Genomic DNA, 27776 nt, shown 5'->3' with positions numbered 1-27776 from the left:
TAAAAAAAGAAATACCAAGTCAATATTTTAATTATTTGAATCAAAATTGAATGATCACACAATTATAGAATCTATATGTTCTTACCAGGAAGAGAAAAATTCTGATAAAAATAAAGAATGATGAAAATAAAAAATAATGAGTAATTAACGCTGACTAAGTAATACATTTTTACTCTATAAGTCGAACATGTGTGATACCAAGTCGTAGTTCTGAGTCAGTGCTGTTTTGCTCTTTGAATTACAAACACACAGATTGAAGATCATAGAACATATATATAGCAAAACATCCCCAACAGTCTCCTGTATAAGTAGTTGTAGATGTACAATATGTGTGCCTATGCTATGTTTGTTGGCATCTGCATGTGCTTGTAAAACACTTGCCACCATGTGTCTGCTCGCTACATGTCTCCTATAGACTGATGCGACACACTGCTGGCCACAGATGTCTTTCTCAGCGGTGTTCTTTGACCCTGCCAGTCCCTCTGGCATCTCCCGTCTCCTCCTTTAATCCCTCATGCTGGAGGGGAGGACAGGGAGATGCGCACTAAGGAGAGAAAACAGCCACTGTTCTCCATCACAGGGGCCCTAATGATGCTCCCCCTCAACCACTGACTGAGGAGAACATGGCCACAGGGGTGACAGCGATGGGAAACAATATGTTGGACTGATGAAGCTCTGTTAAGCCTCTGAAACAACAGCATGTGCGTGCTCTTTGACTCCACATTATGTAAATAAACCACAAAAGGGCATATGTCTTTTCAGTTTTATTTAAACATGTTGGTAACTGATTAAGGTTTCTGTCTTGATGGCAGTCATGTTGTAATAATCACAATTTCAGTCAATATGAAATCCTGTTTTTGGCACTGAGAGGATGATGTTCTTTCTTCTGAGGTGTTTTGCAGCCTAGTTCAGCTGTAATGACACGGAGGCCCTAAACAAGAGGACAGATGAGAGAAAACCCTTTGAGAAACACATTAAAGCTGAACTCATATCAGATATAAGTGATCATATTTTGACGCGGACTGACCTAAGAGGTCTGGATCATGATTAGCTGGCAGGCCGGGGTAAAAGGTGAGGCTGGAAAAAGAGGTCAGGCAGGGGTCAGACCATCCCCAGGCGTCATTACAGGAACACGGCTGGTCGTAGTAGTCACTGCAGGAGAATTCTCCTTCTGGAAAACAAAATAGCTCCTGTCATAGGTTCACTTTTATCTACCTCAATCCTCCTCACTGCAATCGTCACTTGTTCTAATTAGTAGAATGACAAAATACATGCATGTGTGTGCTCCCAGATGTAAGTATGCATATTTCTTTATGCAATCTCCTATTCTAATGGTTGCAGTGATGGAGTGGTGGAGGTGTAAGTGGGCCTGTAATGAGAGACTGAGGTGAGGGGGAGGCAAGGAGGAGCAGAGAGCCTGCTGGATGAGAGGACAGAAGCCTGGGGTGGTGAGGTGGATCTCCTGCTGTTGAGGTTGTTTCAGCCAGAGTAATATTAACACAGGACCACTGGCTTTACTCATCAGTCTGCTGTGTTGGTCTGGTGCCTCAGAGAATCCACTGTAATCTCTGTGTCGGCAAATCTACACATGTTCAATCCAGTCTGGAGTCTTACATTTTGTCTTTAAAACACAGGAATAGAGGTTTCCAGTTGAGCATTTATTGTTTCTTAGCTTGTTTCAGTCATTTCCTTGATATATTTGTTGAGTCAGGTGATTTTCCTCTGAAAGAAAATTCCTGAAAACAATGAAACTGAAAAATGTGGATGTACAATCACTGACTTCATCCATAGCTTTTCTGTTAAATTTAGGAGCAATCATTCATCACAGCTAGCCTGTGAAGTCACATTTCTATTAACCCATAGATTCCCACACCGAGAAAACTTTGTGCACAACTTTACCCATGTTTTCACTGCAGGAACCAGGGACTAGGAACCTTAGGGAAAACTCTGTGTTTCCATTGCAGGGACCAGTGTCTGAATTAAGTTCTGGGGACATTATTTTACCCTCCAAAATCCCTTTTGGAAAAAAATCTTTGTTTAGTTTCAAATATGAAACAGACAGTAGCAGTGAACTTGCAATTAGACTAACAACCATTAGCATTTTGTAATATTCCTATATGAAAGTATAAAGGACATTGATTTATTTTATCCCAACTACAGAAACTGTGCACTATGAAGTACTGTATATACTGTACCTGTAGTGGGTAATCGAGGTAGAGCTTGTAACTGCATTTAATTAAAGTAAAGATCTGTTTAATTACAAAGTTAGCTAAATGGAATTCAGCTTATTCGTCATTAATTTTTCATTATTTACACACATGCTTTTCCTACTGTGATATGTCAAAATGTAAAAAAACAAAGGCCTATTAAGCAGAAGCAAATATACTCATATACACACACAAATACACTGATCACATCCACAGACCACATTACCTTCCTTACGTTTGCTGCTGCATTTCCTGATTCCCAGAATTCCACTGATGGAGTAGGTGGACTCGGAGGGATAGGCTGTTTCCATGGCAACATGTGATGCTGATGACACTGCAGGGGGGCAGAGGTCAGTGTCAGGAAACAACAGAGAAAGACAAAAAGATCAAGAGAAGAGCAGAAGGGAAAGAAAAACTTACCAACGTCACAAGACCCCGACTGGACTTTGTTTCTGATGATCCTATAGAGACAGAACTCACTCAACACCTACTTTATTGATCTGTGTTGTCAAGCACATACATACACATGAGACTTATTCATACCTGTTGATTGAGCTGATGCTGGGCACGCTGTCGTGGTCGCACACTCGCTCCAGCAGCAGTCTGTCTCGGATCTCCCAAGCGAACATGGTGGGGTTGGTGTGTTTCAGATGCAGGATCATTTGCACGACTCTGGGAGTGGCCACTTTAGGCTTAGAGCCTCCAATCACTCCCGGTCTGATGCTTCCCGTCTCATTATACCTGAATTTACAATATCTGTCAGGAGGGTTTTAGCATTTTACCTGCGGAGAAGGTTTGTTAAATATAGATGCTGAAGTGATTTATGTAGTATCTATTTATGTTGGAATAAAAGGAGAAAAAGCAGCACACATCATCAACAAGAAAACCACATCTTGAGATTAATTTATATTAAAAATAAATTAATTTCAGAATAATGCTTCCTGGGACCACACATATATTAAAAGGGATGTGTATTAGTATACACATGGATAGTGAACATGAAAATAAATATAATGCATTATTTACATGAAAGTTGGCAGTTTTTATCTATATATTATATATGTTATAATTATATCTATATATCATTATCTATCCCAAATGACCTATGACCATGCTGGTGGTTCTCATATGTCAACTTTGTAACACTGTAACTTTGTTCTGTAAAGCTATACAACTACTAACAAAGTTTATTATTATTATTATTATTATTATTATTACTATTATTATTATTATTATTACTGCACCCAAAATCTGCTTCATTGCGGATAACTCTGCACTATGAATGAATAAATCAACAAACAGGCTTGTATTCACTTTACCTGGCCAGTATTTTGCTGACACAGCCGTGACTCACGCGCAGACGGCGGGAGATCTCGCAGGGACGCACGCCCCGTTGAGCGAGCTCCACGATGCGCTGTCTCACCACGTGCGGTAACGGACGCCCGTTAATGAAGACACCGCCGAGCTGGTTCACCCCGCCGTGCCCTGAGCACCGGAGCGGATCAAAGAAACGCCAATGAAAAAAAAAAAAAAAAAGCCATGACACACACACACACACACACACACACACACACACACACAAGACACACACACAGCATCATTCAGGTGTCGTTTACTGGCGCTGGGCACGCGCTGGCGGCGCCTCCTAACTTTAATTGAATAAGAAACGTCATTACTTACTGTGCGTCACGGTGAGTGGCACCTGTCCGAAGCTCGCGTCCATCAGCTCGCGCTCTGTAGGTAACTTCTACACGGTGCTGGAACAAAGTGCTTCTCACTCAAAGTTTCTTTTCATTAAAGAGAGCACTGTTCAGATGTTTGTCCCGTATGTATTTTGTTTGCCGTGCGGAGTGGCAGCAGTCTTCAGCACTCGTGCGGTGGACAGCGGCACGAGCCTTTGATTGGACGCACACGCACAGGTGCACGCGCTCCATTTTCTTCTTGCTTTTAGTGGTAAAGGCTGAAGAGTCAGTTCATGTGATCAGAGCTGGAGGAGCCAGGATTTAATGCACAACGAGACACCACAATATGCATTCATAGGATTTTTCATTCAGTTAACTATTTTATTTTATTTACTAACATTTTATTTGTTTTTCTAAATGCTGGTCTCAACAATTATCAATACACACAGTGAAATGGGACAAAAGATGGTACGTATAAAGCCCAATATGAAATCAAAAGTTACCAGGAATGTTATTCTGGTGTGGTAATAACCTGCTAAATCCATTTAAGTTTGGTTGGCCTATGTTCAAATTTAAATGTATTTAGGCTGGTTTAAGTTTATATATAGTTTTTAATGTAGAATGTAACGCCCTCAGGTTAAAGCCCCTGAAATCCTCATTAACATACGGAAAAACCACAATGCTTATTTCGCATTAAAAGCATAAATCTCCTCAGTGAAATGGGCTGATTCAGATACACTAAATGAAGAAATGAGAAGTAGTAGCCTAGAAACCTACATTCCACCATTTGGGTCAATGGTGACTCAGTGTGATTAAATAGGGCTACACTTTACATTACATAAGTACATAAGTATGTTTATATTAACATGTAGGCCAGTGGTGTAATGTGAGTAGAGTTACACTTGTATTCTTGAGATATGCTCACAGATTTGAGGTATTTACTTAAATTAAGTACTTAATTTAGTTTCCTGTTCAGCTAGGATACATTTAAATTAAATTAAATTGGAAGTCGTTGCTATGGGAATCGTCATTTATAACATTCCTGTTATATAATATTCATTACTTTTTGACTTCTATATTACAAATTACGATAAAAATGTACAAACCAAATCCACCCAGAGTTTAGGGGGTTAAACTTTTAGCCAAACTTTTTGTTTTTAAACGCTGGGGGCGGTTTTTGTTGTCCAACATTTTAACACCCGGAAACGCCGGGTAAAGTTTTTTTTTTTTTAACGCCGGGTAAAGTGCTTCAAATGTAAACAAGAATGAGAGTAACCCTCTCAGTTGTATGGAAGGAAACAAAGTATTGTGTATTGCGTGGAGTCGCAAGCGAGATGTTGTGAACTTAAGACGGTAAGCGTCTGAAAAGTACCATTATGGACTTTATTTAACGGGTTTGTGTTCGTTAATTTAACTGAATTAACTAAACTGCCTTGGCTACTACGGAGCTAACGTTAGCATAGCGCTAGTTAGCCTGATGTTAATCCACGTGTCAGTACATACTTTGTATGTTTACACACCGACTTCATAATTAGCTACACGTATAAGAAAGAAATTCCCTAACCAAGGAATTTCTTCCCGGTTGCAGTTATTAAGGAAAAGCTAGTGTTAACCTAAATGAGCCATTAGCCACCGCTGTCTGATAGCAGTAACATTGAGCCGTCGTTGGGCGGTGCTCTTCAGCTGCTTGTACTATGGACTATACGAAGGAAAATGAAGATGACGATGGTGAGAAAAGAGGCAAGGACAACCTCTTCTTTATTGAGTGGTCCAGTAGTTCAGAGGATGGAGGAGAGGTCGAGTTCAGTCCCCACAAACCTCACAGCAGCTGTAATCGAGCTGCACAGCTCAGCGGGGGAAGCTCTCCTCCGCTCCTCCTGGCATTCAGCAGCTCCTCTGGACGGGCACAGCGGGACAGCAGCCCGGGGCCTACCTCCAGTCTGGACTCACAGGAGGAGAAGCTGCAGGAAGAGGAGAGTGGCCAGCCCATTGAGGGGTGGATGATCCTGGGAGGAGAGGAGCAGGTGGGAGACTCAAGCATCCAGCTTAACCTGAGCTACAGGGACAGCTCTGAGGATGAATCTGGAGATGAAGGTTAGACGATTCTTGATCTCACACTGGGTTGACATTGTGTTGAACTAGTTTTTATAGTAGATACTTTTGCAATGTGGGATTCTGAAATGGTTACCCGAAGGAAAACCAAGTCAAACTATGAGTGAAGTACAAGGAATATGTCCAAGTGTGTCCATCAACAAGTGTTGAAGGATCTACTTTTGTCTTGTAATAAGAAAATAACTATATAAAACATGAAACAATCAAATTCAACAGTCTGTCTGTAACCTGTAGTCAGTTACAGTATATGGGCTCCAACTGTGTGTCTTCCTCTCTGAATTAGGAGTGTGTGTGTTGTACTGCTGACCGATGGGTACAGGGTGAAATGTGAATGTTGTTACACAAGGTGCTGCAGCCACTGTGCCAACCAATTTGCTTGTTAGTACAAATCAGCAAAAATCAACAAAACAGGGCCCAGAAATCCAAGGTATATCTCCACTTACTTCTGTTTGACAATATAAACAGTGTAACAGTGGAAGTGGTTAAGAGTGAACATTTTCTTCAGTTAAAATCAGGTGATCTCAGTTAAAGGACGGATTTTAATTATTGTGATTTTAGTTGAAATGGTTCAATTCAATTTCAATTCAATTCAATTTTATTTGTAAAGCGCCAATTCATAACAAAGTTACCTCAGACACTTTCAAATAGAGCAGGTCTAGACGAACTCTTTATAACATTATTACAGAGACAACAGTACCAATGAGCAAGCACTGGCACAAGGGAAGGAAACCTGTTAAAGCAGAAAAGGCAGATCCGGCTCAGGTGGTGGTCGTCTGTCTGACAGTGGGGGAGAGTGAAAAGAGAGAGAGGGCAGAGAGAGCAGACAGAAGACAGAAGCAAAACAACAGTATTGGCAACATAAGTGATTTCTGCTGTAAAACAATGATAACAAAAAAACAGGCTACACTGCTGTTGCTATTTAGGGATTTTAAGTTGAAGTAAAGCTTTTATTAAATTATCTATCTATCTTTTTTTCTCTGTAACTAATATTTCATAGAGCAGCAGAAATACCAGCTATTTAATGTGTCAGTGTTCCAACATGGGATATTGTCAGAAAATACAGAAAAATAAAGACGTGTTTAGATAGAAATACATTTCTGTTGATATATTTTTACTCAGCAAGCACTCCGTTTTCCGAAATGCTCTTTTTCACATTAATGATGATACTCATATTCACACCAGGGAGCTGCCCTGCACAACCACTCCATCTTATCTTGCCAGCCAGCGGCTCCACCGGAGCAGAGAGGTTTAAAGTATTTCCTTACATCTCACCTCAGTGATAGTTATTGTGAGAAGGTCAAGTGTTTTATATCCGTTTTCTAAGCCCTGAGAGACTTACAGCTTTTATAACACATAATACCTAGGAAAGACTAAATTTGCTCGGCTTGGAAAGAACTCTTGATCCTTCCTTTATTTGTAAAACCTTTTTTTAAAATTGTGCTTGCCTGAGAACCACATATTGTGGAATACATTTCTTTATACAAAACTTAATGTTCTCCTTTGTCATTCTCTCCATTATAGATCATAATGTGAAATCAGTTAAGGATACCTGGGCCGTATCAGACAAAGACAAGGTAACTTTTTAAAAATAACTTTTATTGATTTTCAGGAATACTACATTAGAGCTAATTTATTCAAGGAAATCTACTTTTATTTTGTTTAGTCATGTAATATTATTTGTTGAGTAGGTGTTAGGGGTCTTTTAATAGAGATTTGTTTATATAATCCAAATTCAAAAGCAAATATTGTTCAATTGTATTTGTTGTTTCTATTATTCAAATGTATGTATGCATAAGAAATACTTTAAAAAAACATGAAACTGATGACTTTTAAAGCTAAATTTAAATAAAGACGACTCTTTAATGGGCTAAGAATATTTACCGTAAAGAGTAATTCAACAGTAAAGATAAGCTCTGTGTAGTAGAATTCCCAGTATGGATTTGTGGCAAAAGAAGGAAAGAAAATTGTCCGTGGTCTAATGAACTTACAAGACTGCCTTTTTAAATAATGTCTGTCATGTCTTTGCTCTCTAATATTATCTAGTACGGACGGTATCAGCCTTTCCCCATTCGTTATTTTGTGCCTGGTCCTTCTCTCATCTGTAACGTCTGCAACAGGACGGGACACCTTGCCAAAAGCTGCTACTACCACAAGGTAAAAGAACACTGATCTATCCTTTTTCTTTTACACACACATAATATTCTTCCACACTGTCATTAAGTAGAGCAGATATATAGAAATATATATATAAAGCAGATATCGCGGCCTTGTAGAAGGAATAGTAATTGTAGGGTTTGATTAATAAAGCTATTAATAACCCTGATTCAGGTTGAAATTACGATCCAGCTGATGAGATTTCTGTTTTATTAAAACCACTTCCGGGGTTTCATATTGATCGAAGATGTTTAACAACATCTGTTGTTTGAGTCCAGCTGATGTTTATACTTTAACTATCCAATTATGGCCTCATCTGCTTAAACATGGAATATTTTGCTGTGCTGTCACGTGTAATTATGCTGTCAAGTTGAAGAATAGATGACAAAACATTAATGTTTAACTGACTAGGTTACCCAGTTTTTAATGTTAATGTCCCTTACAGACTACCATAAGTGACACTGGAGACATAAGTCGTGATGTAATTTCACAATCACCTGTAGGGACTGACTGCAAACATCATAACACCCACCTTATCACTCTTGTAAAAATCATTTTTCGTCTCTGTGTCAGCAGAAGTGTCCTACCTGTGTCCTTTGTGGTATCCAAGGCCACATCCAGAGGGACTGTCCAGGCCGCCCCTGCCCTAGCTGTGGCCTGCGTTCACATGGATTCAAGCCTTGCGAAAGGCCCCCGCTGTGGAACCAACACTGCCAGCGCTGTGGTATGGCAGGGCATCTCTCTGATGTGAGTTTTGTCCATTAGCCCTGAGGTCTGGCCCCTGTGAGTGTGTTGCCGTGTTGAAGGAAACTTTAAAAGCATTTGTCAGTTGGGTGTTGACATGTTCTGTAGCCTCAGGTGTGTGTGGGCCCCATTTATGAAGTGCTGTTTGATCTCAGCAAACAGTTTCTCATCTTCAGTGCAAGTTACACAATGCTTTGTTCTATAGTGCTCAAAAGAATAATTTCCTCTTTTGTTTCCTGGGTTTTCCTCAGGCCTGCCCTGATACATGGAGACAATACCACTTGACAGTGAGTTGAAGTTTTGAGTGTATGGCACTTTGCTTATCCCAACTTCTTTACTAGGCAAGACACACTTTTAAACTCCAATTTCTCAAAACTAGAAAATGGAAACCATCCAAATGAAAAGGAGGGGGCAGAGGACCATATTTATATGTTTTTTGATAGGCTGGTGAAATTGAATGTTTTCCATGTTTAAAAAATGTTCTTTGTTTGACCTTTTTTTCAGATCCAGTTAGAGGTTCCACTCAGGCCACGGACAGTCCAGACCCTAAAACATGAGAAATGCCCTGCTCATTGTTACAACTGCTCTGAGAGGGGACATTATGGCTATGTAAGTGGCCAATAAAAAGGAGTCCTTCTCTTCTTTTTTTTTTTACCACCTCTCCTTTCCTTCTTGGCTCGATTCTGCCTTAAATCTGTAATCCCTCTCTTTTTCTGTCTCTTTCTCTACACTGTCTCATGTCTCTCTCTGCCTCTCTCTTCCCCTCTATATACCTCTGTACAACGTACCTCTCTCATATACTCTCTCTTTTCTCTCTCCCTTAGTCACTTTGTTTTTTTTGTATTAGCACCACTCTTCTGCATCCATCCTTTACATTTTCTCTCATTCTCTGTCTGTCTCTGTACATCTGTGTCTCTCCCTCTGTCGGTATCAGGAGTGCACCAAGAGGAGGATGATCAGTGGGACTTTTCCTTCACTGCCCTACGTTTGCCACTATGACACCATGGAGGATATCTTCCAACGTCGTACCAGGATGCAGACAAGAGACAAAGGTGACAAAACATATAGTACATGCAGTATTATTGTACATACAGTGATGGATAAATGTGCATAAAATTGTGTCATTTTGCTTTTTATTTTAATTTAATCTAATTAAAAACACATCTAGTCCTCCCAGGGTCCCCTTTTACAATTGTATTGATTGCAGCATACACCATTTGGAGGTCTCTCCAGTTACCTATTAATGGGGTAACTTTAGCCTTTTATTCAGGAGCAGATGGCCTTAGATGAACACAACTTTCATAGGGTGTTTAGAGCCTTAACCATGACACCCTCCATTTGGTGGATAAGCAGTAGAAGCCAAATCACTGCCCATCTGCCCCTGACTTCCAGCTTCTCTCCTCTCACCAACTCCATATTCAGCAAGAGGCACTGTCTGCTTCCTGCCCCATTGGCCAAGTTACATCCCCTTTCCTCTTTCTGTGGTCACCCAGAGCAGGCAGCAATTGCCAAACAGACGCTGTAGAAAAACCTCTACAACCGACCTCAATGGAGAACAGCCTTGCTTGCCATCCTTCGTCTCTGCAGTTCTGCACTAGAGGTTGATATTTTGGGGCTATGCTTTAATGTGCCTCTTGACAACCCTCCTCCCATGTAAATTCCAGCAGGATTATCTTCTCGTCTTCTGGGGAACCACAACACAATCTATGGAGCACATTCTCCCAAGACCTTGCCATTTGCTGCATGGAGGGTTCAGGCCTGTGGGATGTGCCTGCCATGGTTCTCTTCTGAACAAAGGAGACAATTAACTGGCTGCGTTATTCCTCCAACGTGTCAGACTTTGTCATGGAGCCACCAATACCGGCCTTAGGTTAGAGCTGTTTTGCACCCTGTCAGTATGTGTGTTAGAATCCCCTTCAGTTTACAGCTGGGGTCCTCCATCAGCCCCCATGTGTGCACACATGCTGGTGAGGGAAGATACAGTAAGAATGCTGGATGTTCGCTTCCTCTTGGGCAGCTCCCATGTCTCCTTGATTCCTTCTTGAAGTTCCTCACTTCTTCCTGGATCATGGTGCATTGCATTAACTTTCTGTTTAAAATGCACAGAGCCGAAGCCTTACCTTGAGAGCACTGAATGCAGATGATGGTTAATAGCTGCATCAGCCATTTGTGGCCTGATCACGTCGTAACTCCAGCTTGGCGCATGCATTGATCTTACGAGTCTCTTAATGTTAGAGCTTACACCTTAGCTTCCTTAAATTACTAGTGGTGATAATGTAATCTGCAGCTGGCCTGATCTAATGTAGAGACCCACAGAGCAAAAGCTTATGGGAACACCCAACCATCTCCATAAGTGCTTTTGGATTTCCCTGTCAATACTCACTTGTCATGGGAAAACTGCACACTGTGAAGAACCACAGCAGCATTACTCAAAGACTGTATGACTATGACAATAGATTGCAAGATCGTCAAATCGCGATACAAATATCTGAAAATGTTCAGTAGTTCACGTTCAGTTTTACATTTACAAAGAAAATGAAATGCATTGTTTTGCACAGTTTAGAAAATATATTTAGTAGATTTTTGTCTGAAATAAAGTAAATCTTTTTTAGTCATAATGTCATTAAAAAAAATTGTGAGAAAATCATATCATAACCCAGTATCGTGAATTGTATCAAATCGTGAGTTGAGTTTTGTAGATAACTCTCAGCCACTAATCGGTTTGCTTCAGGGTGTTTATGACATTGGCTGTATCAGGTCCTCGACCCACTGAACTACTTGCCAAGACATTTAATTGGGCTGTACTCAATAGATGGAACAGACTCTCCTAACCACCATACACCTGGACTTCCTGGCCTTAAAGCTCATCCCTGCCCATGTTACAAAATTGTCCATGGATGCTAAAACCCATCTGGCTTGTACATGAGTCTCTGTTGTTACTGTGATGTCATCCATGAAACTCTAAGACGGGGGGAGGTGATGCAGCCAGTTGGACTTCCTTTTTGGAGGTCTTGCCAATGTGTGATAAACTATCCAGTTGAGAAGTGTAGCTTGAGGCCTCCTATGTACCTGGAAACCATATCTTGAATGGAATATGATTGTGGTCTAGAGTTTTAGCTAGGTGTACCTAATAAACTGGCAACCAATTTCCGGTCTGTTTTCTGTGTTTTTATCTATCTTTGGCTGCTAAATGGTACATTTTGTTCTGGTCGCTACCTTTTTCTGCCCGATGTTTTGTTCTGTGCAGGTAGAGTATTTGGTTTTATCAGAGTTTTGAAGCAAGCTGTCTGAAAACAGGGTTGATGAGAGTAGTGAGAGTGAATCACAGTAGTTAAATTGCGGGCCGTTAAACCAACAAAATTATCTGAATGACTAAGCGCTCCATAGAACTAAGAAGAACTGCAGAGTTTGTTGATAATTTCTTGGATGTGGATTTGTATTGCTGCAAACAACAGCTTCTTAATCTATACACCGTTTATCAAGGGGATTTTATTTTTCTATGCTGTGTTTTCAGAGCTTGTGAGTGCTGGATCCCTTCCTCTCTCAGACCAGCAGCATTCTGAACCAGCAGCTAAGAGCGGCGAGGAGAATCAGCCAGTCCACGGGCGGAGCAGGCCAACCCAGGAGACATGTAGCCGGGCTGGCAGGAGGAAGACGTGGCCAGAGAGGCGCAGAGAGAGGAGGGAGGTGAAGAGGCTGAGAAGAGAGGCTCAAGCAAGACGGGAAGGAGGACTACTGGGGAGATCCCGGGGGAGCTTTGATGAAGTTTGCCCAGCAGAACCCTTCAGGTCTCCACTCCACAGTCACAGGCAGTCTGCACCCACTCCACAGAAGAAGAGGAGGAGTGAGGAAGGTGGCAGAAGGAGTGGAGAGGCAGAGAGGTGGAAGAAGAGAGGAGGGATAAAACATGGGGAATTATATCCATATGGTGACGTAAACATCAGTAATGAAAACCTTCTTTCCCCGAAACAAAGAGTACGCCACCGAAGAAGATGAAGTGTGATTGTTTATTTTTTATTTTTAAGATGTAATAAATGTAACTAATAACAAAACATATTTTTTGTATGTCTTTGATGGATTAATTTATGTATTACAATACAAAAAACTGTAGAGTTTACAGCTGGCGGACGCTCGTCTTCAGTGTGACTGGTGTGAATGTGCTTTTGTACTTTGTTCCTCAAGTGCATCTACTACTGTTATTCTGGCTGTGCCAAGTTGTCAACATACAGTATTTTGGAATATGTTTTTACACTCTGTCTGCTTTGTGGCTCATGTACCATGTTGTAGAGGGTGTTTTTTTTTTTTTTATCTCCCTTAATATTAATGCTAGTTTTACTGTAACATATTATTTTCTGTCATTACAGTACTTGAAATCAGGTCAGAGGCAAAGAGCTTTGATGGACCTTTTGTAAAGACTAATATTTATATTGTAAAAACGACAATAAACATGGATTTCCACGTAAGCTCTTGTATGATTTGTGTTCCGGGTGGAGGATTATTACGTGACGACTGATACGTGAAAACCTATAGGTGTGTGTGTTTAGGTTTATATGATATATCAGAGAATGCTTTCACCATCAGTGTATGTAGAGCTCATCTACCTGGAAAGCTGTATGAAGCCAGCGGCTTTCAAAGCGTTGTGTTATAGTATTTCTGGTATGAAGCTGCTGAATTATTAATGAACTGAGCAGCTGCCCGGGGTTTGCCAGACTGAAGTAGTCGACTCCGATAACAAGCTGCTCCTTAAAATCGACATTAACGGCTGATAATTAAACAAAAAATATTTCGACGGGTGTTGCACGGATGTTAATGTACCTTCGCTTTTATGTTCATGCGATTTATCTCGAAACACACCGCGGGTTTGGCCTGTGATGAGCTACGTGTTTATCCGCGATCGATTGGGAGTGACTTGAGAGAGATGTGAAACTCCCATTGATTGATCTCCACTACACTCCCCGCTGACCAGAGAAAACACTCGATAGCGAATGCGAGAGGGGATTTAAATTGGACAAATACTGTCCACCTCGCTTGACGGATAAGGTAGCTGTCTGTTTTCTCACGCAGTCCGAGGTAATCCGATATTAATACTGTTTAACGACGAGCCCAACCTCGACACGGTGCGACGTTAGCTAGCTCGTAATGTCGGCACTGGACTTGTTTTTCCCTCTAGACTCCGCTTCCTGTTAGCCTCGGGCTAGCTGGAAAATCGGAATTATGCTAATGAACGAGCAGGTATAGTTAGCCAACGCAAAGGGGTGTAACTTTACTACTTACAGAAAGGCTTACCCGTCGCAGTTTAGTTGCAGTTTATTCACGAACCTATGCTATTAACTTTGTTTCACAGCCAGCTACCAGGGCAGCTGGTTTCCTTTAGTTTGCTAGCGCTCGACAGCTAGCCATCTTGCTTGTGTTGAAAGGGGTTTAAGAATTTAACTTGACAAGCTTTTTGGGTTTGCAGAGAGAGAAGGATATTAACTTTTGTTGCAGTTGCTCGTTAATATAAGCGTCGGCAATGGGATTACTCGTGTAGGATCCAATTACGTGCGACTGTTTCCTTTTTAAAAATACTTTATTTCTCTGTGGGGGGAAAAAGCCTGACTCTTCTTCCACTGTGAAAAGACAATAGAGAACCTGAGACTCTCTCAGCTGTTGTTCTGGCACCGACGAAAACCCCACTGACAACTCAACTCATGATAAAAAATAGTATTTTGATAATTGTGTGTTTAAACCTCCATGCTGATAAAGCTGTAATATCCTCTTTTTTAAAAAAAAATACTCATGTGCGTTCATAAGTGGTACAATAAATAAAGGGTCTCCGCACAGATACCGAGGAGTGGATGTGATGCAGATGGTGCTTGTGCGACATATGAGGGCTGAACCCGCTGCCTCCAGGTATCCCCGCTCGGTTTATTGAGACAGCGGCTTTAAATGCCTCAGAAAACACTCGCAGTAGCCGGTCGTCTTCAGAGGTAACTAGGTGGGTAGAGAGACGCGGAGAAGCGGTCTGAAGAGGGAGGCTCCTGTCCGTTTCTGTACGTCCATCTCTCCAGCCTACCTTCATCACGTCCATCCACCACCACCGCCCCCCTTCTTCTCCTCCTCCTCTTCCTCCACCTCCTCCCCAGTCATGGACCCCCCGAGGACTCGGTCGCGGTCTCGGTCTGGCTTCTATCATTTCGGCATGAACGGCAACATTGGGAGCAATGGCAGTGGTAACGCGGTTGGTAACGGGAGCATGATGAACGCCAGCGGAGGAGGAGTGAGCTACCCGCAGCAGAGCAACCCCGGCTGGGCGCCGCACCACGGAGGTCGTAGCTACCCGGAGAGCCAGCAGCAGCACACCCAGGGGAGCTACCTGTCCGCAGGGGCGCAGCGCCACTCTTCGCACGGAGCTCACAGACACCCCGGGGCCGGTAAGCAGGCTTCAGTAAACAGGGCCTGCAGCCCGGCTAGATGCATCATTACACACACACACACACACACACACACACACACACACACACACACACACACACTCACACAGGATACACCCCCTGAGGGATGTAGGCAGACCACTAGCAGCTCAACAGCCTTTGAGACATTTAACTAAAAGGCTTTGGTGCTTCCACTGCCAGCTGTTGCTGGAAAGGCCAGCTATATGTCATGTCAGGTGTTGTAGTGCAGGTTCTGCTTTAGAGGTTTGAATAGCATTTACTCAGGTAAATTGGGCAGGAACCCAGGTTCTTGAACTTTGTCTTGTATGCCATTGCCTGGCTTTATGCTCAGTAGGAATCCAGGACTGCAGAAATTCCCATTGGATAATCTAGGCATGGTGGTGCTGGGGGCCTGCAGGTCATATGTATTATGTTACTCTTGCAGCTTTAGTCAGGACATAAGGAAAGTATGGCTATAGGTAATCTGATAACTCTTGAAAACTAATTAGTTTAACTAAACTTTTAATTAGAATTAGAGGTCAACATATGGTAATTTAGTAATAATGTGGATACTGAATCAGAGTGCAAAATTAACTATTTTTTTGTTTGCCAGCCAAATGATTGTAAAATATGCAAATGTCTGTTAGATTTGCTTCACTCACCAGCCAATGTTAAACCATTGAGTGGCTGGCAAAATATGAATATTCACTAACCATTTGGCTGGTGCTAATTTTGAGCCCTGTGCTGAATAAATAAAATCTTTCTGCTGGTTGGTCAGTGGACACATTAGCAAGAGCAGAGTTTGCTTTCATTGGTCATCAGATCATAAACAGAGTCATTTGCCTGGTGGTTTGGACATCCTGCATAATCATTGTCAGTCTTTGCAAGTGTCTGATTAAAAGAGCAGTTTGGAAACCTTGAAACAAGCCTCAAAATGGTTTGAAATTAAATCTCTTTCTGATAGTGATTTTATCTTTTTCTTTCAGATTGCTCACTGCTGTGATGTAGGCTTCCTTGTAGTTCACCATCAGCCCTTTCATCCATAAGTCTCTTAATGCTATTCAACTTATATTCTAGCCTGTGCACAGCTCTATAGTCAAACAGATTTCTCATCTAGTGGTTTCAAAGTGATGTCTGAAATAGGGGAATTACTAAGAGTTGTGTTAGATTCTTCACTTTGTCAATTTATAATTTATTTGCATCGCCCAGTATCAATTGGCTTTCTGTGCCTACAACAGCAGTGGTCCCTAACCCAACCCAACCCAAACTCACTAAGACGGCAATGAAAAAAGAGGAATAAACAAATTAAATTGCCAGGAAATTCAAAGTGAGACTGCACCCCGGCGTCCTTTCACCGTTTGTCCACATTGACACCAGTCTATTCAGTGTTCAGCCGGTTTCCATGGCTGACCATTGGAAAGTGACTGTAATACCTTCTGTAATACCAGATTGGCTGCCCTTTAAAGGCAAAAAAAGTGCAGTGAATGAATGAAAGCAGGCTTTTAATGGGCCTCCTCTGTCGTAATAGCAGCACTCTTTGCCAAACACCCAAAATAACACACACAGAGGGGACACACACACACACACACACACACACACACACACACACACACACACACACAACACACAAACACACAAACACATGCTTCCCAAATTGAGAGAGTACAGAGAGGTTTGTGTGAATAACTTAAACAGTGTATCTCCCAGCTGTGTGATCTGCCTCCTTCTTCTTAACAGCTGCACATGCCTCTTCCTAGACGCCTGTGTGTGTGTGTGTGTGTGTGTGTGTGTGTGTGTGTGTGTGTGTGGCATGTTCTGTGTGTAAGCTAAATAAAAGTGTATTTTAAGGGGTAGTCAGATTTCCTGTTTGTCTGTGCTTGTTTGTTTTTGTACATGCCACCGTATTACACCTCTTGGCATCACATTATGCAGAATGTGTTGGGGTTGGATGGGGGGGGGGGTGTTAAAAATGTCTCCCTCTGTCTTGTTTTTTTTCCTTTTTCCTTCTCTGTTTCTCCTCCCCTTTCACTCCCCCAGTGTCAAGCATGTTATCACCCAGTGTAGCTTTAATAGTGAGTGTTGCATCCCACAACTTGCCCGCATTGCAAACTTCAGTTTCTACAGATCTTCGTTAATACTGTTGTCACATGAGATTTCCAAAGATTATGTGGGTAAAATAACAGTATCTATTTTTGGCGTTTTTCTTCTAAATAATGCTTTGAGTCTTTGTATGTCAGCTAAAGAACAGAGCAAATTGCTGCTTGATGACAGCTGATACTCTTAAGTTCACTATCCTGCCGGCCTGACTTGATTGTCTGTTGTGAAAGAAATGGTGTCAGTCTTCCCCAGCAGCCATGCTCGGAGGAAACAAGGTTGTGTCTGATCGCCAACAGTAAGCCGTCCAGTCTGTCTCACCATACCCTCTCCTATGGCCTCCAGGGTGAATCAGCGTTAACAGACCGAGTTCTCCTTTAGAACACGAGGTCTAAAGAAAAAGGGATGGTAGACGATAAAGATATAAGCCAGTGTGTTTGCCCCTACTGTTGGCTAGTCAGTCAACCAACCATCCCTCTGTTCTCCACAGCCACTAGGCAAAGACTTCAGCATCTTTGAGCTGTCACTATCGGCAGACTTCACATGGCTCTGGAGTGGCGTCGCAAAGACAAGAAAGGGGTGGGGGGTTGCTTTCAGATCTGTTGTTTCTGAGGAGACAGAAGGGGGCTGTTTGGATGAGGGAGGCATAGAGGGGAAAAAGAGATGAGGGGAGTAAAGCTTTTTTCCCCCCTTCTTTTTGGTGATTAAAGGTTTTTGGGGGACTGCTTAGAGGAAACTCTTGTCAGCTGAGTTCAAGGACATCCTTCTTAAGCTGCTGAAATGTTTGTGTGCACATGCTGCATCCAGATTGCACATGTGGACTGTCAGATAAACAGCTGGGAGAGCATTGTGTTCTTCTAAGATTATGTTTATGGTATTGCCGCTTTATTCAGTGATGTGACTTTTCTCCCATAATTTTTGAATCTACTGATCTCATTCGTATCATTAAAGAGTCCTTTTTTTGTGATGGTCTATTGATCTTTGGAGAGAGATTTTTATCAGTTGTTCACCAGAAGGAGATTTAAAAAAATGTAGACTGAGCTGTTGTTGCAGAGCTAATAATGGTTCACTGCCTTGCTCAGAGGCTTGCCATCCCACAGACTTCAAGCCAGGCTTTCTGGTAAGGGTTTCCACAAGGACTACAGTGTCACTCCAGTTTATGGTATTATTGCTGATTATATATTATATATCTTCATATTTGAGAAGCATAATTGGGGTAGTGCTTGGCATTCCTGCTTGATAAATGACTTAAACCATTACAGATTAGTTTTCTCTCAATCAATTAATCGATTTAATAATTTCACATTTTGATCATACACAATCTTAACTTGGAGAAATGTGATGATGAGCTGATTACTGAAGACAAAAGTCATTATCCACATTTAAACAACGTTACATGTGCACAGCCAACAAGGCGCTCTAGTGTGTCATGGATGTCTGTGTCTCTGTGAGTCTGTTCGGGGTTTTCATGGTAGATCAGAGGAATGATTTGTCTGAGAGGACGAGTCCAGTGTGACAACTTCCAGAGATGACCTCCTCTCTTGTCTGCTTGTTTAAAGCAGGAAATTCAAAAGCCTGTTTGGAAGACAGACCCTTGCTGAGGATGGAGGACTGTAACTCTCTTTGTGAAGCAAGATGTTGGATGCACTTTTTTTCTTATCACTGTTGAATTTTATAGTTTTAAGTCTGCTCAAGCAAATCAGCCAGGCTTCATCAAGATACGTTTTTTTTTGGCATCCAGCAGGGTCTTAAAATCAAAGGCACCCAGCTGCCTGTGTGTTGTTAGTGGTGTTGTATTTCTGTTGGCTTAGCGAGCGTATGTCCATGTGTCTTGTGATGTTGATGTTTTTCTCAGCCCTATCTTATCTGATTATGTTTTTTTTTCCCCTCTTTGGCCTGCAGGAGGAGGGCTACATTTCCATCCAGATAATGTGTGCAGCGAGGATCGGGACAAAGTAAGTATGAAACATGACCACTGCCTGTTGCCTCTGCTTTGCTCCTGCTTTGAATAGGATTTGTATGTCTTTGTTTTCTTATTCATTCTCCCCTTTTGTGTGTCCTCTTTTTTTTTTTTTGTTTTTCCCTAACCAACCATCCCCCTGGTTCCCCCTCCTCCTTTACCTCTGTGTGCAGATGGAAGACAGCCCGAGTCCGAAAAGGCAGCGTCTTTCCCAACAGTCCATGTTGGATCTAAGCTCCGCCCCTCCCTCTACTCCTTCCTCTCCCATTCGCCCCTGGGAGCTGCCTCCCAGTCGCAGACCACACCCCCATTACATGCCAGAGAGATGCCATACACCTCTTCGCAACCGACGCAGGTAAGTATATGTCACAAATACATAGAATCTTCTTATCATTAACCTTGTAATTGTTAAAATGCCAAACAGAATGAGAAATGTCATCCCTGGTTTATTTGAATTTGTTTACTCTGTCTGATCATCCTTTAAAAAACACAAGTGTTCAGTTATCAATTGTATGAAACAAACCATAAGAATTAATCAGCCAGGATGTTTTTTGGTTGACTGATACTGCCAATTCGGCACTAGTCAAAGCATTGAAATAAAGCTGGAATTATTAGTATATTTGTGGTTAAGAATAATATTCTGCGACTATTTTAATAATCACTTCTTAAGCAAAAGTGCTAAATACTCTCTAGTTCTAGACTCAAATTGTGAAGAGTTGCTATACAGGACATTTAAAGATTTTTTTAATATTTGTTTTTAATTTTACAGTACAAATAATAACTGATTAATCTACAAATAATCATCAGATTAATTGCTAATAAGAATAATCATTAGTTAAATCCCTACAATGAATATGTTTTGATTCATGGTCTTAAACTCAAAAACAAAATGCTTGAATATATCAAAGCATCAGTAATTGTAGTGATGTTTAGTGATGCATGACTGCGTCTGCCACTGTGTGTGTGTTGAGGCTGCCTTCATTAGAGAGCTGCTGATAAATTTCAATATTTGAATTAAAGTTAAATATAAAAAATATCAATGACTTCAATGCTGATCTGCCAGTGAAAGCATCCATGGCGTTAATATATGGGTAAAATGCATTATCTTCTGTCTTCTTGTCCGTCTTTCTGTCATTATTATGTATTAAAACTTCTGTCAGATTTTCATAGTGAAACTTAAAGGGGAACTCCACCGATTTTTACAAATCAGTCTGTTAACAGGTCTTGGGGAGCACTACTGTTTACTATATGTGAAAAAAGCTGTATAAACCCTTTGGGCTTCCAGAGCGACCTGTATGAAATCTGATGGCCTCAAGTGAGCAGTCGGCGTCAGTTGAGGCCAAACAGGAGGTGTGGAGTTAGAAAGATGTGCGGTTACCAGACCTCTGTAGCCCGCTCTTCATTTCTGCTTGAGGCTAATGGCTCGAGACTACATTAGCTGCTACTTGCATAACACACCCAAATCTCTAAGAACGAACAGTTGCATTGTTGGTAATATAGGTGTTTCAACAAGGAAGAAGAATGTGTGGAATAAAAAAGATGATATCTTTTCTTCTGCTGGATTGATTTTGTAGTATTCTTTTAAGTAGGTGACAGCCCTAGTATTGTAATAATAATGATGCAAATGACAACATGGCTCCTTTTGCCTCTTCTTTAGTTTTCCCCTCTTTCTTCCACCTCAGCCCTCCAATGAGACGCCAGCGTGGCCGGAGAGACCGTCTGACTCGCCACCACCACCACGCCCACAACAACCACAACAACCACAACAACCACCACCACTACAACAGCAACAACAACCATCACCACCACCATCACCACCCCAACGCCCACCATCATCACCACCACCACCACATGCACTCTCACCACGGCCCGTCGCCAGGCCACCAGGATGAGAACTACCGTCACCCGGCTCCACCTCTGGGCTACCCACCCTACAGCCAGCAACCTCCCCGAGGGCTGGGGCCTGGGCCTGAAGAGCGCCCGGGTCACCATCCCCCAAACCCCTCCCCGAGGCCCCTCCACCAGTCACCGAATCTGTCTCCCAGGCTGCTGCACCCTGCGGCCCATCCACAGCACCCGCACCCCCATCCACACCCCCATCCATCTCAGCAACAGAGCAGTATGGTGCTGGACCTCCATGAACAGGTGACTTCATAAAACTATGTATTTATACAGTTGAAAAAGGACTGAAATGATTCCACTTGACCTCTGAGATGAGAAAACATGACTTATTGTTTATGACTGATGTGTTTTTTAAAGGTGGTCTTATTCTTGGGCATTCTTTTCATTCCGCACAAAAATGAGACGCACGCATAAAACACATATTCATACACTTCATCTAAAAACAATACAATGTGATATTAAACCATTAAATTATTTGCGGTTGAAGATGTCAACTACACAGAGTATGACTAATATGATTTTATTTTAATGTCTTACTGTGGTCGGTTTGATCTTCAGAGCAGCAACGTATTTATCAAAGAAAACTAATCGTCGCCATGTATGTGAAAGATTGTTGTAAGTTGGTGTATGTGGGTCTGTCTATTAGCATGTCTGTTGTTTTTTACAGGGGGAGATGCTTCAGGAAAATAAGTGTTATTTTTATTGTCTGAGATGTTTTATTTATAACCCTTAAGAAATTGTGTCATATCTTTTATTTCATCATATGCGATATTTAACAAATAGCTTTTTGGCTATCGCTCATTGATGGTGTTACAGTTTTTATCATCAACGCTAGACACAGTGCAAAACATCACACTTCTTATTGACTTTGATGAGAACAGTTTACATTAGTAGATAAAGTCTGTCCCAGGTTTAATTTTCATCAGCAAGTTCTTTGCAGGTGAAAGAGTGAGTTGAGTTGTTTGACTTCAATAAATGAAATTCAGTTCAACTAATATTTCAACAAGGTTCATATCAGATTTCATATCCACAAATTATTGCCAATTACAACATGGAAAATGTTTGCTCTTTTCTTAAAAATACTACTGTAACTGCAAGACATCCTCTTGTGGGCGTCATTAAATCACGAAGCACTCTGTTAATCATGAACATTTTAACTTTGGACATGCCTTTATTTTGGAAACCCTGGTCGACTTGTACTCAACACCAAAGATAAATCTGTGGTGTCAGCACTGATTCATGAGGTTATGATATATTTTATTTACTATCTAGACAATGTGGACTAAGTCTTGTAACTCCATTCTGTGTGCGAAAAGTTGAGGACCTTGTCCCTTTTCATCTCTATATTTAGGGTTCAGCTCCTGTCTCGTATCCTGTGTCTCCTCCGGGAGCGCCACCAGGCCTGCCGCCTCGCTCTGCCCCTCAGCAGATCCCAGCATGCTCAGTAGTCTTCAGTGGACAGCACTATCCCGTCTGCAGTGTCCCTCCTCCTGTGAGTGTGTGTGTCTTTCTATCAGAGATTTAGCTGTGTAGTTTGGTCAGAATGTTTCCACATTTGCAGATTTCTTCTTGCTGATGAGTTTTCATTATTGTTTTCTTTTTGTCTCTCTGCTAGGTCCTTCAGACTTGTTCTGTGCAGCACCTACCCATGCCCTACCCATTCCCATCACTGCTGTCCAGTGATCCGACCTTCCTGCTTCCCCCTCCTCACCTCCCCCATCCCCCAACACATCTTTCCCACCACCCACCTCACCTGCCTCAGCCTGGACAGTTTGGACCCTATCCGACACAGCAGGCCCGATCGGTGAGTAGGAATTCTTGTTTGGTATCCGGTGCAGCTTTTGTTGATGTTACGGCATTGAAGGTCTGAAAGGACAAGATTTTTGTTGACTATATCTAACTTCATGGGCATCTCTAAAAACTACCTAAAAGCAAGTTTTTGCTCCAGGTGTGATAGTCAGCATCTTTCAGAGGAGTTTCATATGTTCCACCTGCTGTATGGAAAAACAGCAGCAAAAGTGTTTTACAATGTTAAAGTAACAATAAATCAGGACATGCTCTGAAATAAGGTGTTTTTAAGATGTTTGCCTATGCTGCAAACATCAAAGTTACAGTAAGGTGAGTAAACACCACCAAGGAAAACTGCTTTTGCTATTACAGTTAAAGAAGAAGTCTCTGTATTCTAATATTTTCTATATGTTCTATAATATATCCTAATCACTTATGTGTTATCTAGTGTCTGAATGTCTTTTGCTGTGATCACATGAAATAATCTCAGCTGGCAACACTGAGTATTTTTGCCCTCTAGTCCTATCCAAACTTTATTTGTCCTTTTTTTTTTTAATTTTCGACATAATTTCCTCTCCACCCTTGCAGCCGTTACAGAGGATAGAGAATGACGTAGAGCTGCTTGGAGAGCACCTCTCTTTGGGTGCTGGGCTCCACTATCCTCCTGCCACCCACCCTGCCCTCACCCCACACTCCACACAGCTTCACTTCCTCTCCCATGACCCCTTGCCACAGGAATTCTTCGGAGTGGTGAGAAATAAGAATCATTTAATAAAACCATAAATTATTTTTTTTTACCTTTTGAGTAGAGGGGGAAAAATATTAATGTGAATAATTTGTCATATCTGTATTCCCAATTGCCCTCTAGTCCTACCCAAACTTTATTCCTCGGCGTCTCCCTGGGCGACGGTACCGCTCACAGCAGCCACTGCCACCTTCGCCTTACCACCCCAGCCTCCTGCCTTACTTCCTGTAAGTACATCAGTTACATTAAGTTACTAAGATGGTATTTTTATTGGCCAAACTGTACAAAATACAGTAAATGACCTGATTTTATTATTGAAATATGCAACCAGTTGAAGGGTGTCAATGATTGTGTTGGGTGACTTTTGTTACTTTAGCTAGAACAGAACAGAAAAGGAAATGTCTCAAACAAATCCACCAGTCCTTTTTTCTTTTCTTTTTTGAAATCTAATTTGATTAGTTATACCTGGAGAAGGCAAAAGAAGGCCATTAGAACCGATTATTCTCTTGTTATTTATAAACTGAGAATAAAGTGTGTCAGATTTTATTTGTTGAAACTTTACAAAGATATTGAAAGTCTTCTCCAAGATAAGGACCTTTTTGCGAGGTCTTACTAATGTAGGCATGAGTTAATTCATGAAAACAAAGACAAATTAGTTTTTTTTTTTTTTTTTTACAAAGGATTTGTTACAAGTTAAAGGTCCATTGTGTAACGATTAGGAGGATCAGCAGAAATGGAATATAATATTCATAGATATGTTTTCATTAGTGTATAATCAGCTGAATGTATGTTGGTTTTTGTTACCTTAGGATCAGCTTTTTATATCTACAGACACTGTGGGTCGTTCATAGAGTGCGCAATGTTGAGCTGCCATGTTTCTACAGTAGCCCAGAATAGACAAACCATACACTCTAGATAGGGGCGTCTGCGGTTTTCGCATGTTTCGCGGCCACCGTAGTTTCTCCTGATATTTAAAATAAGATTGGCCATTAACTATTCAACTTGATACTATGCTATCAGAGCTTATTTTTGTTAAGTGTTGAGAGAAAGATAACTACAGCTACACAGCTTATTATATAATTATCTTCTTTGATCAAACTGAACTACTAAATGTCTCCATTATATCTCTCCCTCTGCAGTTCAATGCTGCCAGTCCAGCCAACAGGTCCTGCGATCAGTCTAGAGCTGGATGTAGACGACGGAGAAGTGGAGAATTATGAGGTTTGTGTTTATTTGATTTTGTTTTTATTCTTCTGTCTGTACGTTTGCTGGATGCAGACTCTGATTCTTCTGTTGTTGCTCATGTTTTTGTTTTTTTCCCCCTCACAGGCCCTCCTGAACCTCGCTGAGCGTCTGGGAGAGGCCAAACTCCGAGGACTGACCAAGGGAGACATAGAACAGCTTCCTTCCTATCGGTTCAATCCAAATAACCATCAGTCTGAACAAACACTGTGAGTGCTGCCCTTTTCCAACCACCAGGTCATCACTGCACGTACGGTGAATTATTCTCTTGAGGTTTTGTATTAGCTCCTCAAGACCAGCATATGGATTTTGGTACATTTTACTATTTTTCTAACAGAGGCTAATATTTATTGGTTACACCTTTTATATTATATATAATTAAAGCTACAGAAAGCTTAAAACAACTTCGAAGAATATTCCTAAAAGGAACTTGAGGTTTTCCTACAGATGGTGCATGAATCGTAGTAAGAGGAGATGTATTCCTTGTTGGTGCAAGAAGACCGTTTCAGTGATTATAGAGTTAAGGGTCTAAAAAGTGTGTTGTTTGTGTTGCCATTCTTTACATGCCAGTACCTGTTGTGTTGCAGGTGTGTGGTGTGTATGAGTGATTTTGAGTCCCGCCAATTGCTGCGAGTCCTGCCCTGCAGCCACGAGTTCCATGGGAAGTGCGTCGACAAGTGGCTGAGGGTAAGTACCGACCCCATGGAGAGCCCACTCACTCACAATGTGTCCACGTAAAACACATATACAACCTCAACAAAGATCTATTACACGTTGTTTGGTAATAGATTTAAATCTCTGAGCAAAAGTGACACATAATAGGTGCACAGATGACCGGTGTAAGGTTTTTCGTAAGTGACCTGGCAATGCTGCGTTTAGAGATTTAGTCAGTAACTTATCAGGAGGAAAAACATATTTTTTGTTTAAAGACACACTCTCAGTTCAAGTATGTGTTAATTAAGTGACACAGACACTTCTTAAATATAGATGTGTAGTGAGAATCTCACTCTTCCAGAGATCTGTTAGATAACAAAAACATTTTTACTTGTGTCTAAATGTTCCGTCAGTTAAATCTGTAAACCACACAAAAAAACCAGGACAGGAAGATCAAAAGAAGCTGTACACATACCTCTAATATCAATGTCCTTTCTGAAAATGCTAAAAAAAAAAATTAAAAAAAAGTCAGTTGAACACCAAGTTCTTGTGTTAATCATAACACAGTCTTATGATTTAGAGGCACGAGGTATTGCTCAAAGCCTCAGTGTAAATTGGGTTATAGGATTACAAATCAATACAAAACGAATAAAGGAAAGTCATCATCTTAAATCAATAGCAGCACTCTTTGATGAGTGAGTTCAGTTCCTGTCCAACTCTGCAGTTTTAGAATCTGACATTTTGTGTCATTAAAGATATGAGCTGCCTTTTTAAAAAGCTAACTGGATCAATTTTGTTTCTGCTCTGTCGTCAGGCCAACAGGACGTGTCCCATTTGTCGGGCCGACGCCTCAGAGGTCCAGAGAGACTCCGAGTGACCACATGAGGGAGCCAGACGCTCCGAATTGTCTGTCAAACATGCTCAGCACTACCTGCTCCTGATATAGTGATACACATGTACGTGCTCACACACACACACACACACACACACACACACACACACACCACTTCCTTGTCCTTTTGTGCAGCGCTTCCTGCTTGTCTGTTATCCTTTCAATCTTTATCCCTTCTCATTTACATTGGATATGATTTTTATCTGATTCCCTCTTCCCCAGTTATTTTACCTTGGGTCATTTCCCTTCTATTAGTGTTTCCTATTCACATTAATGCAGGCCTTCACATCTTTGCCTGACCACTATTCTGTAATGGGGTGTGTGTGTGTGTGTGTGCGCGTGTGTGTGCGTGTGTGTGTGTACAACTGTGCAATCGTTGTTTGGTCAGCCCTGTAATGCTGGGCTGACATGCCTGTGTGTGTGTGTGTGTGTGTGTGTGTGTGTGTGTGTGTGTGTGTGTGTGTGTGTGTGTGTGTGTGTGTGTGTGTGTGTGTGTGTGTGTGTGTGTGTGTGTGTGTGTGTGTGTGTGTGTGTGTGTGTGTGTGTGTGTGTGTGTGTGTGAGAGAAAGAGATTTTTAGATGTCCTGGAGCATGCCTGAGTTTCTGTTGTGTATCGGACAAGAGTTAACAACATCAGAGAGTTTTTGCTCTCATGAGTGACTGACTTTACTTCCTGTTTGTACGTTTATGCACTGTCTGTCTGTATGCATACTATGTGTGTATGTATGTTATAGACTTAAATCCTTTTCTCTAGTTTGACACTAAGGGTCCATGTTGCCACTATATTTTTTTCGTTGCCTATTTGATCCATTTATTTCAGTAGATTATTATTATTATTATTATTATTATTATTATTATTATTGTTATTATTCAACCATTATAAGTGATTGTTTTCCTGCCTGGCAGTTACCTCATCATTCCGGTTCTGGTCATCCTTTATTACAAGCGCTTCACGGCACTACTTTGAAATTAAGCACATTATATATTTTTCTTTTTCCTTTTGTTTTCTTAGTAAAATAAGTTTGTCTGTGATTTTGCAGTGGCACATGTGTTACATATATACATATATCTATATATACTGTATAAATCTATGAATATCTGTATACCAAATAAAAGGCTTGATATGAACTTTTTAAACTTTGCATTTTGTATATATTTTTTCTTAAAAAAAAAAACTGAATTAAGAT

General features: G+C 41.3%; 3 protein-coding genes across 6 annotated transcripts; 2 read left to right on the top strand and 1 right to left on the bottom strand.

The window, feature by feature from the left end:
* Positions 1–749: 749 nt before the first annotated feature.
* On the bottom strand, positions 750–5123 carry LOC127374927 (paired box protein Pax-5-like). 2 transcript variants are annotated; one of them, XM_051420639.1, is made up of 7 exons: positions 3888–5123; positions 3527–3692; positions 2751–2948; positions 2628–2668; positions 2434–2541; positions 1028–1171; positions 750–931 (listed from the first exon to the last, which is right to left on the bottom strand). In XM_051420639.1, the coding sequence occupies exons 1-7, from the start codon at positions 3928–3930 to the stop codon at positions 909–911; spliced, it is 723 nt and encodes a 240-aa protein (XP_051276599.1). In that variant the 5' UTR covers positions 3931–5123; the 3' UTR covers positions 750–908. The 2 variants fall into 2 exon arrangements, with proteins under 2 accessions (XP_051276599.1, XP_051276600.1); XM_051420640.1 differs by having other exon boundaries at positions 2443–2541.
* Positions 5124–5136: 13 nt separating this feature from the next.
* LOC127374926 (zinc finger CCHC domain-containing protein 7-like) lies at positions 5137–13362 on the top strand. Of its 2 annotated transcripts, none has more exons than XM_051420636.1 (8): positions 5137–5983; positions 7523–7575; positions 8045–8155; positions 8729–8902; positions 9151–9186; positions 9404–9508; positions 9834–9951; positions 12414–13362. In XM_051420636.1, the coding sequence occupies exons 1-8, from the start codon at positions 5584–5586 to the stop codon at positions 12893–12895; spliced, it is 1479 nt and encodes a 492-aa protein (XP_051276596.1). In that variant the 5' UTR covers positions 5137–5583; the 3' UTR covers positions 12896–13362. The 2 variants fall into 2 exon arrangements, with proteins under 2 accessions (XP_051276596.1, XP_051276597.1); XM_051420637.1 differs by having other exon boundaries at positions 5138–5983; positions 8732–8902.
* Positions 13363–13825: 463 nt separating this feature from the next.
* Positions 13826–27726, top strand: LOC127374440 (E3 ubiquitin-protein ligase RNF38). 2 transcript variants are annotated; one of them, XM_051419726.1, is made up of 12 exons: positions 13826–15312; positions 19309–19361; positions 19540–19721; positions 21049–21511; positions 22620–22766; positions 22884–23072; positions 23645–23806; positions 23925–24028; positions 24941–25022; positions 25131–25252; positions 25631–25730; positions 26512–27726. In XM_051419726.1, the coding sequence occupies exons 1-12, from the start codon at positions 15027–15029 to the stop codon at positions 26572–26574; spliced, it is 1953 nt and encodes a 650-aa protein (XP_051275686.1). In that variant the 5' UTR covers positions 13826–15026; the 3' UTR covers positions 26575–27726. The 2 variants fall into 2 exon arrangements, with proteins under 2 accessions (XP_051275686.1, XP_051275687.1); XM_051419727.1 differs by having other exon boundaries at positions 13828–15312; positions 22620–22760.
* Positions 27727–27776: the final 50 nt, after the last annotated feature.

This window comes from Dicentrarchus labrax, unplaced genomic scaffold (assembly GCF_905237075.1).
Source record: "Dicentrarchus labrax unplaced genomic scaffold, dlabrax2021, whole genome shotgun sequence".
NCBI lineage: Eukaryota > Metazoa > Chordata > Actinopteri > Moronidae > Dicentrarchus > Dicentrarchus labrax.
The sequence above is the reverse complement of the archived record's forward strand: the minus strand, read 5'-3'. Positions and strand labels throughout refer to the sequence as shown.